The following is a 15976-nucleotide window of genomic DNA, read 5'->3' on the forward strand; positions in this document are numbered from 1 at the left end:
ACCTTATAATTTATTCCCACTTATCCCATGGGGAAATCAGGGCAAGAAAAGGTGACATTATATGGTGAAGTTCGGGTTTGAATTTGTGTAAACTCTCCGGTCTATGCTCTTAACCATTTTGCTAAAATATGCTAAACACGTACTCACCACAGATCAGATACTGACATTATCTTCAGATATATTTTATGCCATGGAGACCACATTAGTATATATAGAATATCACACTTACAAAAGAACATGGTTATGAATTCTATTAATTTGAGCTTTTTATGTATATGTATTGTTTTTCTTTCTATTTTCCATTGAACTAATTTGGAAGATTAGCTGTGACCTAGTATGGAGAAATAATTGCTGCCTGAGTGTGTGAAGGAGGTGAGAATCCACACTTATCCCAGCTATTTTGAGTCAGTGTGAAGTGGAATTTATGGAGGGCTTTGAATGAGGAGCAGGGTGGGGGCAGGGTGGGTGGGAAGTGGCAGGTTAAGGCCTATGGAGCAGTGTAGACTGAGGCTCGACACAAAACAGCACTTACCCTGCATCAGAGCTGTTGCCACAAAGCAGAGCATCATTTTGCCCTTCCAAAAAATAAAAGTGACCTATTTAAAAGAGCAAAGAATAGAAAGAATCATTTTGAAGAACCTTCAAAACACTTCAGCCACTGTGTCTGGGTAATAAAGCTTACATTTTTTTAAAAGCATAATAAAATTGGTAAAATAATAAATATGTATATGAAGTGAAGTGAAAGTCACTCGTGTCTGACTCTGAGACCCCATGGACTATACAGTCTATGGAATCCTCCAGGTCAGAATACTGGAGTGGGTAGCCTTTCTCTTCTCCAGGGGATCTTCCCAACCCAGAGATCTAACCCAGGTCTCCTGCATTGCAGGTGGATTCTTTACCAGCTGAGCCACCAGGGAAGCCCAAATATGTATATAGCTAAATGAAAATAATAACTGATACTATACAAATATCACAAACATTTTTGATTAAACAAATGTTTAGAAAATCTGTTTAAAAATAAATTTTTGTAAGATGTAACTATTATAGCATTCCTTATCAGTTTTATTGCAAATATAAACTCAAATCACTTAAGTAAGTGTTAGTCTCTTAGTCATGTCCAGCTCTTTGCGACCCCATGGACTGTGGCCCACCAGGCTCCTCTGTCCATGGAATTTTCCAGGCAAGAATACTGGAGCGCTATTCCTTTCTCCAGAGGATCTTTCTAACCCAGTGATCGAACCCAGGTGAGATAATTAAAAAATAGTTGTCAAACTGATATTTTTTACTTGGCACAGAAAGTGAGAGAAAGAAAAGCCTTGTTGCTTCTAAATGCTGCCATGAAGTAACATTTTACTCTACAAATACATTTTGTCAAAATGGATTCAGACATGTTTTTCCCGCCACTTTTAACTTAGGTTCTTGTGAAAAGCGGGCTTAGTTGTTTGCCCTTTCCATGATGCTATAAATAAGTGTTTTGTTTTGAGTTTTGGCTTGATTATTGTCTTTCAAGATAAACTTGTCCCTTTGGAGATAAAGATTTTCTAAGTATACCTAATTTTTATTCTTAAGGAATACCTTCTACGTGATGCTAATAAGTTGCAAAGAATATCTCAGGAAACAGACAAATGCATAAACATACATATTTACATATTCACATACAAAAACACACAGACATAAACACATTTAAACACACACACATACCCCTCACAAATTGTTTTTTTTAGTTTTCAGAAATACTTAGAGACTATATTCAAAGAATATCTTAATTTATTACGTAGGTCAATCTGAGTCATAATTTTATGAAAAAAATTAGATCATTACCTCATAACATATATCAAAAAATAATTCTAAAGATTTAGAAACAAGTCCATTAATATAAAAATATGAAGAATTTCTATAATGTAGAATATATGAGGCTGTTTTATATGTAGAATATCTAGGTGAAAATTTGTATTATCTCTGAATCCAGAGGCATTTATAAACTTAAATATGGGGGGAAAAAACCCACAAATCTGATGACTTGATTGCCTAAAAATCAAAATCTTTTAGGCATCAAAAACAATGAGAAGAAAAACAAGCTATAGAATACATTTGCAAAAAAAAAGACAAAAGGTTAATATACTTGATAAATTATAGAATTCTTATGAATTTCCCAAAATATACTATCATTTCATAGAATGAGTAAAAATACCAACAGATAATTCATATTGTATAAAATATATTAATTGCTAATGCTACTGATAAACATATTATAAATTCTACCACATTAATAATTAAAAAGAAAATATACTTTTCTCTCTACCATACAGTAACAGTTAATATTAATGGGAATTCAGTAAGGTCGACACTGCTATAGGAGTTATATAGTTTGATCTCTCTAGAGCGGAATTTGAGACTATGCCTCTCCAGCCATCTTTCATGCAAAGATGGGCACAAAAAAGACAGAAATGGTATGGACCTAACAGAAGCAGAAGATATTAGGAAGAGGTGGCAACAATACACAGAAGAACTATACAAAAAAAAGATCTTCATGACCAGATAAGCATGATGGTGTGATCACTCATCTAGAGCCAGACATCCTGGAATGTGAAGTCAAGTGGGCCTTAGGAAGCATCACTACAAACAAAGCTAGTGGTGAACTATTTCAAATCCTAAAAGATGATGCTATTAAAGTGCTGCACTCAACATGCCAGCAAATTTGGAAAACTCAGCAGTGGCCACAGGACTGGAAGTGGTCAGTTTTCATTTCAATCCCAAAGAAAGGCAATGCCAAAGATTGTTCAAACTACCACACAATCACACATGCTAACAATGTAGTGCTCAAAATTCTCTAAGCCAGGCTTCAACAGTATGTGAATCGTGAACTTCCAGATTTTCAAGCTGGTTTTAGAAAAGGCAGAGGAACCAGAGATCAAATTGCCAACATCTGTTGGATCACTGAAAAATCAAGAGAATACCGGAAAAACGTTTACTTCTGCTTTATTGACTATTCCAAAGCCTTTGACTGTGTGGATCACAGCAAACTGGAAAATTTTTAAAGAGGTGGGAATACCAGACCACCTGACCTGCTTCCTGAGAAATCTGTATGCAGGTCAGGAAGCAAGAGTTAGAACTGAACATGTATCTACAGACTGGTTGTTGCTGGGAAAGGAGTATGTCAACACTGCATATTGTCACCCTGCTTATTTAACTTAATGCAGAGTACATCATGCAAAATGCCAGGCTAGATGAAGCACAACCTGGAATTAAGACTGCCAGGAGAAATATCAGTAACCTCAGATATGCAGATGACACCACTCTTATGGCAGAAAGAGAACTAAAGATCTTCTTGATGAAAGGGAAAGAGGAGAGTGAAAAAGTTGACTTTAAAATTCAACATTCAGAAAATGAAGATCATGGCATCCAGTCTCATCACTTCATGGCAATAGATGGGGAAACAATGGAAACAGTGACAGACTTTATTTTGGGGGGCTCCAGAATCACTGTAGATGGTGACTGCAGCCATGAAATTAAAAGACCCTTGCTCCTTGGGAGAAAAGTTATGACCAAACTAGATAGCATATTACAAAGCAGAGACATTACTTTGTCAGCAAAGGTCCATCTAGTCAAACCTATGGCTTTTCCAGTAGTCATTTATGGATGTGAGAGTTGTACTATAAAGAAAGCTGAGCACCAAAGAATTGATGCTTTTAAACTGTGGTGTTGAAAAAGACTCTTGAGAGTCCCTTGGACAGCAAGGAGATTCAATGAGTCCATCCTAAAGAAAATCAGTCCTGAATATTCATTGGAAGGACTGATGCTGAAGCTGAAACTCCAATACTTTGGCCACCTGATGAGAAGAACTGACTCATTAGAAAAGATCCTGATGCTGGGAAAGATTGAAGGCATGAGGAGAAGGGGACGACAGAGGATGAGATGGTTGGATGGCGTCACCTACTCGATGGACATGAGTTTGAGCAAGCTGCAGGAGCTGGTGATGGACAGGGAAGCCAGGCATGCTGTAGTCCATGTGGTCACAATGCGTCGGACCCCCACTGAGTGACTGAACTGAACTGAACTAAGCCTTAATATGGTCAAACTCTTTAACATTCCAAAATTCTATTGGTATAAATCTATCTGAAAGAAACAATCAGAAATAAAGAAAATTTATGTGCAAAGATTGTCACTATGCTGCTATTATAATATTAATAAATAGGAAAGCCCATAAACAATTAAATTATTTGTTTTATTTATTCACTTAGCCAGTGAACCTTAATCTCTCCAGTATAAATCTTCATACCAATACTAACTCTTAAAACATTAATATAATGTGGGAAATGATAAATTTTCATATAGTTCTAAAAGTCATGAAAGATACCTCAGACTAAGCATCCCTGTGGAATACTGATAATCAAGAGACCAGTGGAAGTTGGCTAGTTAATTGTATACCAAGAATGAGGAAGTTGGACATTCCAATGACAGAGGGGCTGCCTTCAATAAGAAATTATACGGAAGTACGTGTGTGTGTTTAGTTGCTAAGTCATGTCTGACTCTAGACTCCATGGACTGCAGCCTGCCAGGCTACTCTGTCCATGGGATTTCCCAGGCAAGAATACTGGAGTGGGTTGCCATTTTCTTCTCCAGGGGATCTTCCCAACCCAGGGATCAAACCCACATCTCCTTCATTGGAAGGTATATTCTTTATTGCTAAACTACCAGGGAAGCCCTATACTGAAGTATATCATTACTATGTTTTTAAGTCCATGTTTAAAATAAAATCAAACAATTCTAATACAATGATTGATACCAAAGAGATAAGCTGGAATGAAAATATTATAAAGGTAGGTTTTGAGTTTATACTTTCTCATTAATAAGTGATGCTGGACTAAGGCTGCTTAACTTAACTTTCTGATGAGTACACAAATTCAGATTTCATCTTGATTTTTATACTCCCAGATATATCATAAGTGCTCAGTACATATATTGAGTCAAATTCCTCAGTCTTCTTAGCGATCCATTTCAGTAACATACACTGAATACTTAAAATTACTGATTTATTTATTAAGATGACTGAAAACTGTTGATCAATGTCTTTCAAATAAATATTTTTGTTTATACAGCATTATATTGTATTGCTTTCAAGACTCATTGGGGAAAAGAATATGTCTTCAAATGGTAACTTTTATCATGTTGATCAAAAGATAAGGAAAAAGGAGTAAGGTATTATTTGATTTCTGTATCACATATATTGCACATATGTGTGCTCAGTCGCTTCAGTCATGCCTGACTCTTTGCAACCCCATGGACTGTAGCCCACCAGGCTCCTCTGTCCATGGGATTCTCCAGGGAAGAATACTAGAGTGGGTTACCATGCTCTCCTCTGGGGGATCTTCCCAATCCAGGAATCAAACCCGTGTCTCCTGCATTGCAGGCAGATTCTCTACCACTGAGCCACCAGGGGACTTCCCATCACATATATTAAGTTATCTTAAACTGGTCTAACTAATTTGGTTCACATCAAAATTGAGACAATTTTCACTATATATACTTTTTTTTTAATATTTAAAGGACTAAACAGCTTAATGGTTAAAAGAGTATATCTTACTTTTATCTTCAATATATTCATCCCAATTAAACATGCTCACTGTCTTATTGAAAGTGGTACCGTTCCCATCCAATGAGTTATTAAAGAAGGAAGTGATGTTTAGTTCAAAGGAAGAATTATCTGGGGGCCATTGCAAACATTTGTTTCGCAGGTTGCCCATAAACAGCTGTAATCCTATTAGTGCAAACACGCTCAGGCAGAACACAGTCAGGATCATTACATCTGAGAGCTTCTTCACCGACTGGATTAGGGCCCCCACGATGGTCTTCAGGCCTACAAATAAAATCAAAGGGAGGAATTTAAGTATACTATTCAACAGCTATGTTAGAGAGAAAAACATCAGGAGCTTGTCCTGGAAAATAAAGATGTCATGCAGAATGCCAACAATATTAGTTTAATGTTTGTGACTGAATAACACTTTCATGAAAAGCCCGCTAGCTGGTGAAAATGAATGAAAGCAGAATTTGTATTTTCATTAGAGAACTGTGAATGGAAACAAACCAAAAGTGTATTTCCAAATACTCCTCAGAGCAAAAGAAATGGTTTTGATATTCATGCTTAAACATCAACCTTGTATAAAGACTTTGCTTTTATTTGCAGATGTCTTACTCCCTAACCTCTCACTGGTTTTAGAAAAATCTGTATGAATAATATAGTAAGAAAATTTGAAGTCACTGAATTATGAGGTTATATATTGGTGAATTCTATCAGCTTGAGAATGGGTTAAAAAAGGAAGACATCTGAAAACTGAGTCCCATGCAGCACTCATGCTATCTCTCGCTCTTTTATTTATTTGAAGTTAACATAATTACCAATTTTAGACCTAACTGGTCAAATTTGCATCAGTTCGAATGCCTCATAGTTTAGCTTCTATGCGGAAAGCTTGATGTTACAGGACGCAAACCATGTAGCCTGTTACTGCAAATGCCTCATGCAAAAACTTGTTAAACTCAAAGGCTGATTTAGAACTGATCATTTTAAAGAAAACAACTAGTAAAAGCAAAGAATCAAATCCATCCAAAACACGGTGTATTGATTCTTGCTTTTTTTAAAAAACATTTGCAATAAGTGAAAAGCAGCAAGGCTTACGCACAAAAGCTGTGATTGTACCACTAATGCTGCTGAAGTCAGCCTCGGTGTTTAACCTAGCTCTCACCTGGAATGACTGAAATTGTTTTCAAAGCTCGGAGAACTCTGAAGGTTCTCAACGCTGAGACATTGCCCAGGTCCACAAACTCTGTCACATATCTGTAATAGGGAGTTCACACACAAACACAATAACAGAACACAAGAAACAGTTGGAGATATAAGGGGCCTACCACCTTATACCAGTTTCTTCTTACCTGGAATTACAGAAATAGTTTTCAAAGCTCTCAAGACTCTGAAAGTTCGAAGAGCTGAAACATTGCCTAGGTTTACAAATTCTGTTACATACCTGTAGAATTAAATCAGAGTTATTCAGAATTTAGGGAAATCTAAGTTGGTCTTTCAACAAGACCTTTTCAACTTCAATGAGTGTTGCCATCATATTTTCCAATTAAGAGGGAAATGGCATTGTTGTTGATCATAATCTCTATTACTTGGGAAATATTTTATTGCTTTATACCACTAATTGAAATCAAAGCCACGTAATTTACTATGATAGCCCCTAACTTCTCCAAAGTGCATAATTTGATTGGAAGGAAAAATATCCTAAATTCACAGGATAACCAAGAAACATGCTTGATCTGTTAAGGGAAGCCACCAAGGAGAAATACAGTATAGACTTCCACTATGATTTAGTCTTCCTGGACAGAAAATGTATTAAGGTACTTACGCAAAAGTAATGACTGTGAAATCCAACCAATTCCATGGGTCCCGTAGAAATGTGAAATCTTCTAAACAAAAGCCCCTTGCAAGTATTTTTATAAGTGATTCAAAAGTATAAATTCCTGTAAAGGTGTACCTGAGAGAAAATAGCCAAGCCCACATTAAAGATCCTGAAGGTAATTTACATGTAAATATACTAAAGGAGAAAAGCAACAAATAAAAATTAGAGGGTTCTATATAGGTCTATATTGGTCTTCCCATGATTTAGACCATAGGTAGGACTTAAGAAAAAAAAAAAGAAACATTATATACTGAAAGACATTCTCATTGACTAAATATGAGTATTGTACTTGCTTATATTAATTAATTTGAAGGTTCAAATAACATGATTCTATACATATTAAATGAAATACACTGGTTTTGGTCCAATTTAAGCAAGTAGTTATTAATACAAAAATAAATGAAGACTTTTTTGTTTAATAAAGTGGGCATCATTACGAGCCATGAAATATAAACTAATAAATCATATAAAAGTGATAGCTATGAGGAAAAGAACATACAAACTATGCATAAATTTATTATCAGATACTAGTAAACACTCATGATCTTGAAAAGAGTGTGAGACTCACGAGGAAGATAAAGGGCTATACATATTGGCAGTCAAATCAGTGCAGTACCTGAATGAGCCAGGGCAAGCTTTGTACTACAGAAAATCAGTGGTTGAAATGAACTTGAGTCACTGTGTAACTGGTTTGGAGTAGCCAGTACAATTTGCTGAAGAAACTGATGAGGTGTCAAGATGATAGAAGCACAACTCAAAACATAAAGGAACAACAATATTGCAAGATTTTAAAAAAATCTTCTACTTACTCCACATTCTTTGTCCAGTCTGGAGGGTTACTCATGGTCATAAATACACAGTTGGTAAGAATAGTGCACATAATGAGCACATTGAATAAAGTAGAAGAATACCGTCAAGGAAGACAAAGGTCCATGTAAACTTTCACTTTCATATACCGTTATGTCTTTTAGCATTGTGAAGTTTAGAACTTTTATGACCTTTTGATCTTATTATTGAGCATGCTTTTTCCATTCCCGTAATTTTAGCAACTCCATACTCAAGTCACGTCAGGCCAAGCCATAAACTATTTTGAGGCTATTTATGTCATTTTCAGAGAAGGCAATGGCACCCCACTCCAGTACTCTTGCCTGGAAAATCCCATGGATGGAGGAGCCTGGTGGGCTGCAGTCCATGGGGTCGTAGGGGTTGGACACGACTGAGCGACTTCACTTTCACTTTTCACTTTCATGCATTGGAGAAGGAAATGGCAACCCACTCCAGCGTTCTTGCCTGGAGAATCCCAGGGACGGAGGAGCCTGGTGGGCTGCCATCTATGGGGTCGCACAGAGTCGGACACGACTGAAGCGACTTAGCAGCAACATGTCATTTTAGTATTGAAAAAGACTAAACACACAAAAAAATTAGTGCACTGGTAAATAATTCATCGGTTTGTTTTTCTTTAAAGACTCAACAACTAAAGTGCAAGCTCAGCATATATGAAGACTCTGACAAAAATTCAAAAGGAGATTTCAAGTAACAGTCGTTCCTCATTATCTGTGGGGGATTAATTCCAGGACCCACAGTAGATACCAGAATCCAAGGATGCTCAGATCTCATAAGGCCCCTCTGTCTCCATGGGTTCTGTCTCCTCAGATTCAAACCATGGATCTTGAACACTGTACACCATCTACTATTGATTAAATCTGTAGATATAGAACCCACAGATACGAAACCTGCAGATGGGGAGGGCCAACTGTAACTGAATGTATTATAATCCATCTGAAGGATAACCTGGTTGGAATATTCTTAATAAAATTCTAGATGGAGTATATAATACACAGTGATTGATCATTAAATTCCAGATAGTAAAAAAAAGATGACTGGTGTTAGTACTGGCATTTCGTGGGTTTGCAACTGCGGCCAAATTACTAATTTTTTTCCCTAAGCCTTGGTTCATTTTGCTACACTACAGAAAAAGAAAAAGCATTTCATAGGATTGCTGTCAGGATCAAATTAGTTAAAATATATTAAATCTCTTGCAACTTAATGTGCCTTATATGGTAGATAATCAATAAATTACTTTCCTAATTTCCTAAATCATAGAGAACACTACTTACGACAAATATCTGGTTTTTCTCATTCTACCCCACTTTGCCCATGTGTATAGAGATAGCCAATGCCCTTCACCCTCCTTTGTGTTGAAAAACAGCAACAAAAAAATTCTTTAAGAGAACATTCAGTAGTCAAATATTTGAAATAACTTTCTTTCATAGTTAATAAAGAGCACAAGAGGGATTCAGTTGTAGTTTTGTAAAACAAGAGCTTTATCAAGGTACATTTAGAAAACTGATAAAAATTCCAGAATGAATAAATGCTATCAATGTCCCTTTTCACTCTACTTTTAATCATAAATCTTCATATTACTTACACATAGCAAAATATCAGCATGATTTTAAGTGCAGTTAAATAGAACAGCGTTTTGTTGCCAATGTGTTGTGTTATGTATTGTGTTAATCTATAAAAGAAGTTTCTTTGCACCTTCAACTGACTTTAGTCAAAGCAGTCACTGATTTTTCATTTTGACTGGCAATGATGCAGGGCACATGCTTAATTCTCAACTTGTTCAAGTGCGTTCACATGAAAACACTCATAAGTGAATGATGCGGATCAGCCACGTGAGGGCACTACAGCCTAGAGAACACAGAAAAACACCAGTTCAAAGAAGAAATACTTTTCCTTTCTTGCTAAACAGAAACAAAAAATAAGATAAATTTAAAGATGACTTCATCATTAGTATATAAAACTAGCGGATCCTGTGTCTGTTAGGTTGCTGGCCCTACTGCAGGGGGCGGCGGCGGATGAGATGGCTAGATAGCACCACTGACTCAATGCACCCGAATTTGAGCAAATTCCAGGAGATAGTGGACGGCAGAGGAGCCTGGAAGGCTACAGTCCATGAGGTCACAAAGAACTGAACATGACTTAGCGACTGAACAATAACAATCTACTGTAGAAAACAACCCCTTGGCAGATTGGCATCATTCAAAATACATAGTTCCCAGCCTCAAACATGCTCAACACATTCTTAATATTTCTCCACTTCAATGTCCCCACTGCTCTGCAAAGATAATTCTGAATATTCTCCACTCTTCTTTGATCTCCAATCTTCTTCCTTTGCTACCCATTTCAAACTCATGACCTGATTTCCTATTTTATTGAGAGAAGAGATAGCATCAGAAGGTCATATCTTTACTTCCTAACCCCAAATTGACAAACTCTCTGTATTGAGATTCTTTCCCCCTTCCCATTTCAATGGAGGGAGTTGTCAACCCCTTTACCCAAACTCTGGACACCTTCCACCTTTCCAGAACACTTTAGCAATCTCTTATCACTTTCTTCTCTTATCTTTAATATCTCCATTAGTAACTCTATCTGCTCTTACAGTCAACACAAACTTGCTTAATTCTCTCTTATCTTTTTGGTATAAAAGAGAATACTGTCCTACAGCCCACAGTCCTCTAACCACTTACAGACTTCTCTTCTCCAATTTCACAGCCAAACTTCTTAGAAGAGATGTTTATCTTTACTTGCCTTCATTTATCTACCACATCCTCAGCCTACCAGTTTTCTTCCCAAATATGACCAACATCTTCATGTTGTGTAACTAAAAACAAAAGGATAATTCTGAGTTCTTATCTGACTTGTTCTCTCAGTAGAGTTTGACCAGCCTGATTCTTCCCCTTTTAACTATGTTCTCTTACTTTTGCTTTCATGAGATCCCAATCCTTTGATTTTTTTATCCTTCATGGGCAACAATTTTTTAATAACCTTTGAAATGTTCTATTTCCCTTTTTAAAAAGGACAGAGGATATCCAAGTCATTTTCCCTCTCTTGATGTATTTATCCTAGTAGAGCTCATTAAGACACATAGCTCCAAATACATTTACATACCCACCGATCTCAAGTATTTTTCTCTGGACTAGCCCTCTCTAGCTCAGGGAACTATGGATGGGCTTCCCTGGTGGCTCAGATGGTAAAGCATTGGCCTGCAATGTGGGAGGCCTGGGTTTGATCCCTGGATCAGGAAGATCCCCTGGAGGAGGAAATGGCAACCCACACCAGCACTCTTGTCTGAAAAATCCCATGGAGGAGCTTGGTAGGCTATAGTTCAGGGGGTCGCAAAGAGTCGGACACGACTGAGCTACTTCACTTTAGCCCTCTCTTCTGAACTCAGTAATCCATATTACCCAATTCCATATTACATCTGCACTTATGTGCACTTATTTCATTGACACTTCAAATTTTTTTGAGTTCTAAAACTAAACTAAACATGTTTTAATCCTATCCCTCATCTCTTCTCAAATACTACTCTTTTGACATCTCTGTATCACAATGTCTCATGATTTAGCTAGGATGAATGTGAGATTTGGTTACCTCATGCGAAGAACTGACTCATTGGAAAAGACCCTGATGCTGGGGAAGATTGAAGGCAGGAGGAGAAGGGGATAACAGAGGATGAGATGGTTGGATGGCATCACCGACTTGATGGACATGAGTCTGAGCAAGCTTTGGGAGTTGGTGATGAACAGGGAAGCCTGGCATGCTGCAGCCATGGGGTTGGAAAGAGGAGGACATGACTGAGAGACTGAACTGACTGATTGACTCAGCCAGGAACCTAGGAGCCATCTTGCATTTTTCTCTTCCCTGAACCTCCACATTCAACTTAACACCAAGTATTGTCAATTCTACCTGCTATGCCTGGATTCAGTGCACTTTTCCCACAATCCTCATAACACCACTTAGTCTAGGTATCCATCAAATCTAATGTAAATTACTGTAATTTCACCCAAGCTGTTCTTTCTGAACCCATGCTTGATTCTATTCAATTCTTTCTGCACCCTGTACCAAAATGACCTTTGTAAATCTAATTTGGATCATTTATGATCAACTATATTAACAAAGAGTGGAGAGTCTAGGTCTAATTCTTGTCCACCCTAAGTTCAGCTTCCTTAGTCCTCATTTCACTTTCCCAAGTCTGATATTATCGCAATTGTTTTAGGTCATGGATGAAGCAAGCTCTTTTTCAAGTCAGGATCTTAACAAATGTTACCTCTTTCCCCTGAATATGCTCTTTATCTCACATTAGCCAACTCAAACTTTTCCTCTAGCACTCAGATTAGAAGTTATTTTCAGTAAAACCTGTGCACAATAGTACCTTTCCTGATTAGGTCTATCAGTAATATATCCTTGTCGCACCAGATGCTACTCTTCCAAAGCCTAACTGATTTTTTTCCCACTAGATGGTCAACTACACGAGGGCCATGTCTATATTGCTCGCCACCATACACCCTTGCCGTTGTGTAGGGTCAGTTGACTACTGAACGATGTTAGTTTGGAACCTTGTTTACTACTAAGTGAAGTACATTTTTCCTTTTTAGTAATATATTTATAAATATGGATCAAAAATACAGCATGAAATTTGTTTCCACATATATCAAGTACACAGGTTTTTACATTTTTTGAAAGAGAGAACACTGGATAAATACAAAGTGGAAATTAAAAGGCTCATGAGATTTATGTCACATAACAGACTGAGCCATGGTTTTATGTCCTTAAAAAATTTACTCCTTATAATGATAAAATTTAAGTATATATAATAAAGTAAAATATATATTATACTTTAATAAATAGAAAGAGTAAATATTACCCAGTAAGTCGAAAGGAATAAATCATTACACTCAAATTAGTGTTTTTCACATTGACTATCAATGAATGACTATTTTTAATTAAAAAAATACATTTAACTTAACGATCCTGACAAATGATCAAAAAGGAAACCAAATAAAACTATTTTTCTTTTAAATAAAATAAGAGATAACTAGAGTCAGATTTTATGCTTGTAGTTTAATAGATAATCTCCAAATAGAGAGTTTCAAAATCCATTACTTTTTAAAATCACTATAAATTTATTTTATCAGTCTCACACCTGGAGTCTCATACCTTTAAGATACCTGGAGTCTGGTGAGTGATTGAAATAGTAAGATTTTAGATAGTGATAACAAATATACAAATATGAAAAAAAGTATAGACGTGGTATGGTGATACCATACACTGAAAAAATATAGAAATTCCACATCAAGGCAGATTTCAAGGGGCCAGAACTAGTAACAAAATGCATATGTTTTTGTTGTTTAGTCATTAAGTCGTGTCCAACTCTTTTGCAAGCCCATGGACTGTAGCCCACCACACTCTTCTGTCCACTGAATTTCCGAAGGCAAGAATACTAGAGTAGGATACCATTTCCTTCACCAGGGAATCTTCCTGACTCAGGGATTAAACCCTTGTCTCTTATATTGGCAGGTGGGTTCTTTACTACTGAGCCACCAGGGAAGCCCAAAATGCATGTATTTATTTTCTAAATATATAGCACATAAAGTACATTTTTTCAGAAGAACAATGAATCCTAGAGTAGTATTTCCTTGTGAGATTTTGTATACAAATAAAAATAGATGCAGGGTAACCTCATATAATATCAAGAAAAAAAAGGATTTTTAAAATCTAATAATTTCTCTATACCAGGTATTCATAAAAATGTGTTAACCTTTTGATTGGTAGTAACCTGTCAGTTGGCAAGTCTAAAATATTTCCTGTGTGTATGATGAGGAAAGACTTCTTCATATTCATATTGAAAATGCTTTACATAGCCTCTGACCTGGGAACTAGATGATTAAAGTACTGGCATGCCTACCCCTATATCCACATGGGTAGGATGCAGCAGTATGAGTTTTAAAGTGATAAACTATGGATCAGATGCATCCTTTACCAATCACATGGGCTTCAGCAAGTTAATTATTGAAGGCTCAGTTTTCTTATGCAAATACAGATAATAATACCAATACTTCTCTTAGTGAATAGTTATCTTTATTACTATTAATCATTTGTTTATTAAATATAAAAACATAGGGCATTTTTTTGTTTTCTTTTATTTTCTCTTTGTTTTCTTAAGGAAGGGAAAGACATTGTTCTGTTCAGGGATTTTGTAATAATACATAATATCCAGAGAAGTTGCAGAGACATTTTTTAATTAAAATGTATATGAACTAGAGGCAGAAGATAGTTTTATCTAAGAGATTTCTAACACAGAGAATTTAAGCAAAGTAAGATAGATCTTTTTCTACCTAGTCGTACATATTTGCAAGGCAGCAGAAATGTCAACTAAATGTCACATATATACTGTTAACTCTTGAGTTGTTTAATTTTGTTATTAACAAATTCCTAACCATGTGATGACACGTGGTAACTTTTGAGCATTGAAAGCAGGAGAAACAGAAACAGTAAGTTGTTCACCCTCCTTTCCCACAGACCTCTATAATGTTTTATGGAAAACCATGTTGTTTTTGATTTCTAATAGATACCATATAATTTTGGGGTGAGCTAAAAAGCTCACTTCCTATTTCATGAATTAGTAAGTTGGAGCCACTGAAAACAACCTTTGAGATACATAGAAGCACAGGTAGATAAATTATGTACCCCTAATACATAATTTACACCTGAGGGTTTAGAAATCTGTTAGAAACAGCAAAGATAGATAGAAACTGCAGTTTCTGTTAGATAGAAACTGCAAAGCATACTGGGCTGATAATCAAAGGCTTAGTCTGAAGTTCTGGCCTTGCCACGTATATAAAATGTAGGCTTATAAGACAGTGACTAAACATGTCTGGGCCTCAATGAACTCATCTGCAAAGTGAGATTGTGCTTGGGACTGACCACATTATGTTTCCATCACTCAACAGCTTCTAACTCTGGTGCTGTATAAACATTCTGTTTGCAAAATCAAGCCTCAAGAGACTAGAGATTTATACAGAATTTTTTTGTGGAATTCCTTAAATAATATGAGACTGTTTCTTTGCTAATCTTGCAGCACTTGCTCCTAGAATTGTAGCTAGTACTACCAAGAACAGCTGTCCTAGTTACAAGTTATCAAGTTCCTACCAAGTGCTGTATCAACCCTGAATATTCTCTGAAGGACTGATGCTGAAGCTGAAGCTCCAATACTTTGGTCACCAGATATGAAGAGCCAACTCATTGGGAAAAGACCCTGCTCCTGGGAAAGATTGAGGGCAGGAGGAAAAGGAGGTGACAAAGGATGAGGTGGTTGGATGGCATCATCAACTCAATGGACGTAAGTTTGAGCAAACTCAGGGAGATAGTGAAGGACAGGAAGCCCATAGAGTTGCAAAGAGTCAGACATGACTGAGTGACTGAACACCAACCAAGTGCTAATCACAGTGACAGGTACTTATATAGTTATTATCATTAATGTTTAAATTATGATTGCAAAATACAGATGGACAAAGTGAGATTCAAACATCTGGAGTAACTCGGACCAAGGTCATAGAGCCAATAAGTAAATCTCAGAGGTAGGGTTTGAATCCAGGTTTTCTGACTCCAAAATCCGTTTTTCATTTTCCTAACCTGTATGAATGATGGGCAGTTCTGCACTACTGTGTGATTTGGAGTGT

The 15976-nt window shown here is 36.6% G+C and overlaps 1 protein-coding gene across 5 annotated transcripts in view; it reads right to left on the reverse strand.

The window, feature by feature from the left end:
• The window catches only part of SCN2A (sodium channel, voltage-gated, type II, alpha subunit), a 140200-nt gene that overhangs the window by 65129 nt on the left and 59095 nt on the right, over nt 1-15976 (reverse strand). For 3 of the 5 annotated variants that reach the window (XM_010858948.1, XM_010858951.1, XM_010858949.1), the window contains 5 exons: nt 8264-8353; nt 7401-7529; nt 6741-6832; nt 5585-5857; nt 533-596 (listed from right to left, as the gene is read on the reverse strand). In XM_010858948.1, the coding sequence (XP_010857250.1) occupies nt 533-596; nt 5585-5857; nt 6741-6832; nt 7401-7529; nt 8264-8353 (648 nt within the window). Of the gene's footprint in view, nt 1-532; nt 597-5584; nt 5858-6740; nt 6833-6927; nt 7020-7400; nt 7530-8263; nt 8354-15976 lie in introns of all 5 variants that reach the window. The other 2 variants (XM_010858952.1, XM_010858950.1) reach the window with 1 other exon arrangement.

The sequence above is a fragment of the Bison bison genome, unplaced genomic scaffold, assembly GCF_000754665.1.
Source record: "Bison bison bison isolate TAMUID 2011002044 unplaced genomic scaffold, Bison_UMD1.0 scf7180017864452, whole genome shotgun sequence".
Taxonomy (NCBI): domain Eukaryota; kingdom Metazoa; phylum Chordata; class Mammalia; order Artiodactyla; family Bovidae; genus Bison; species Bison bison.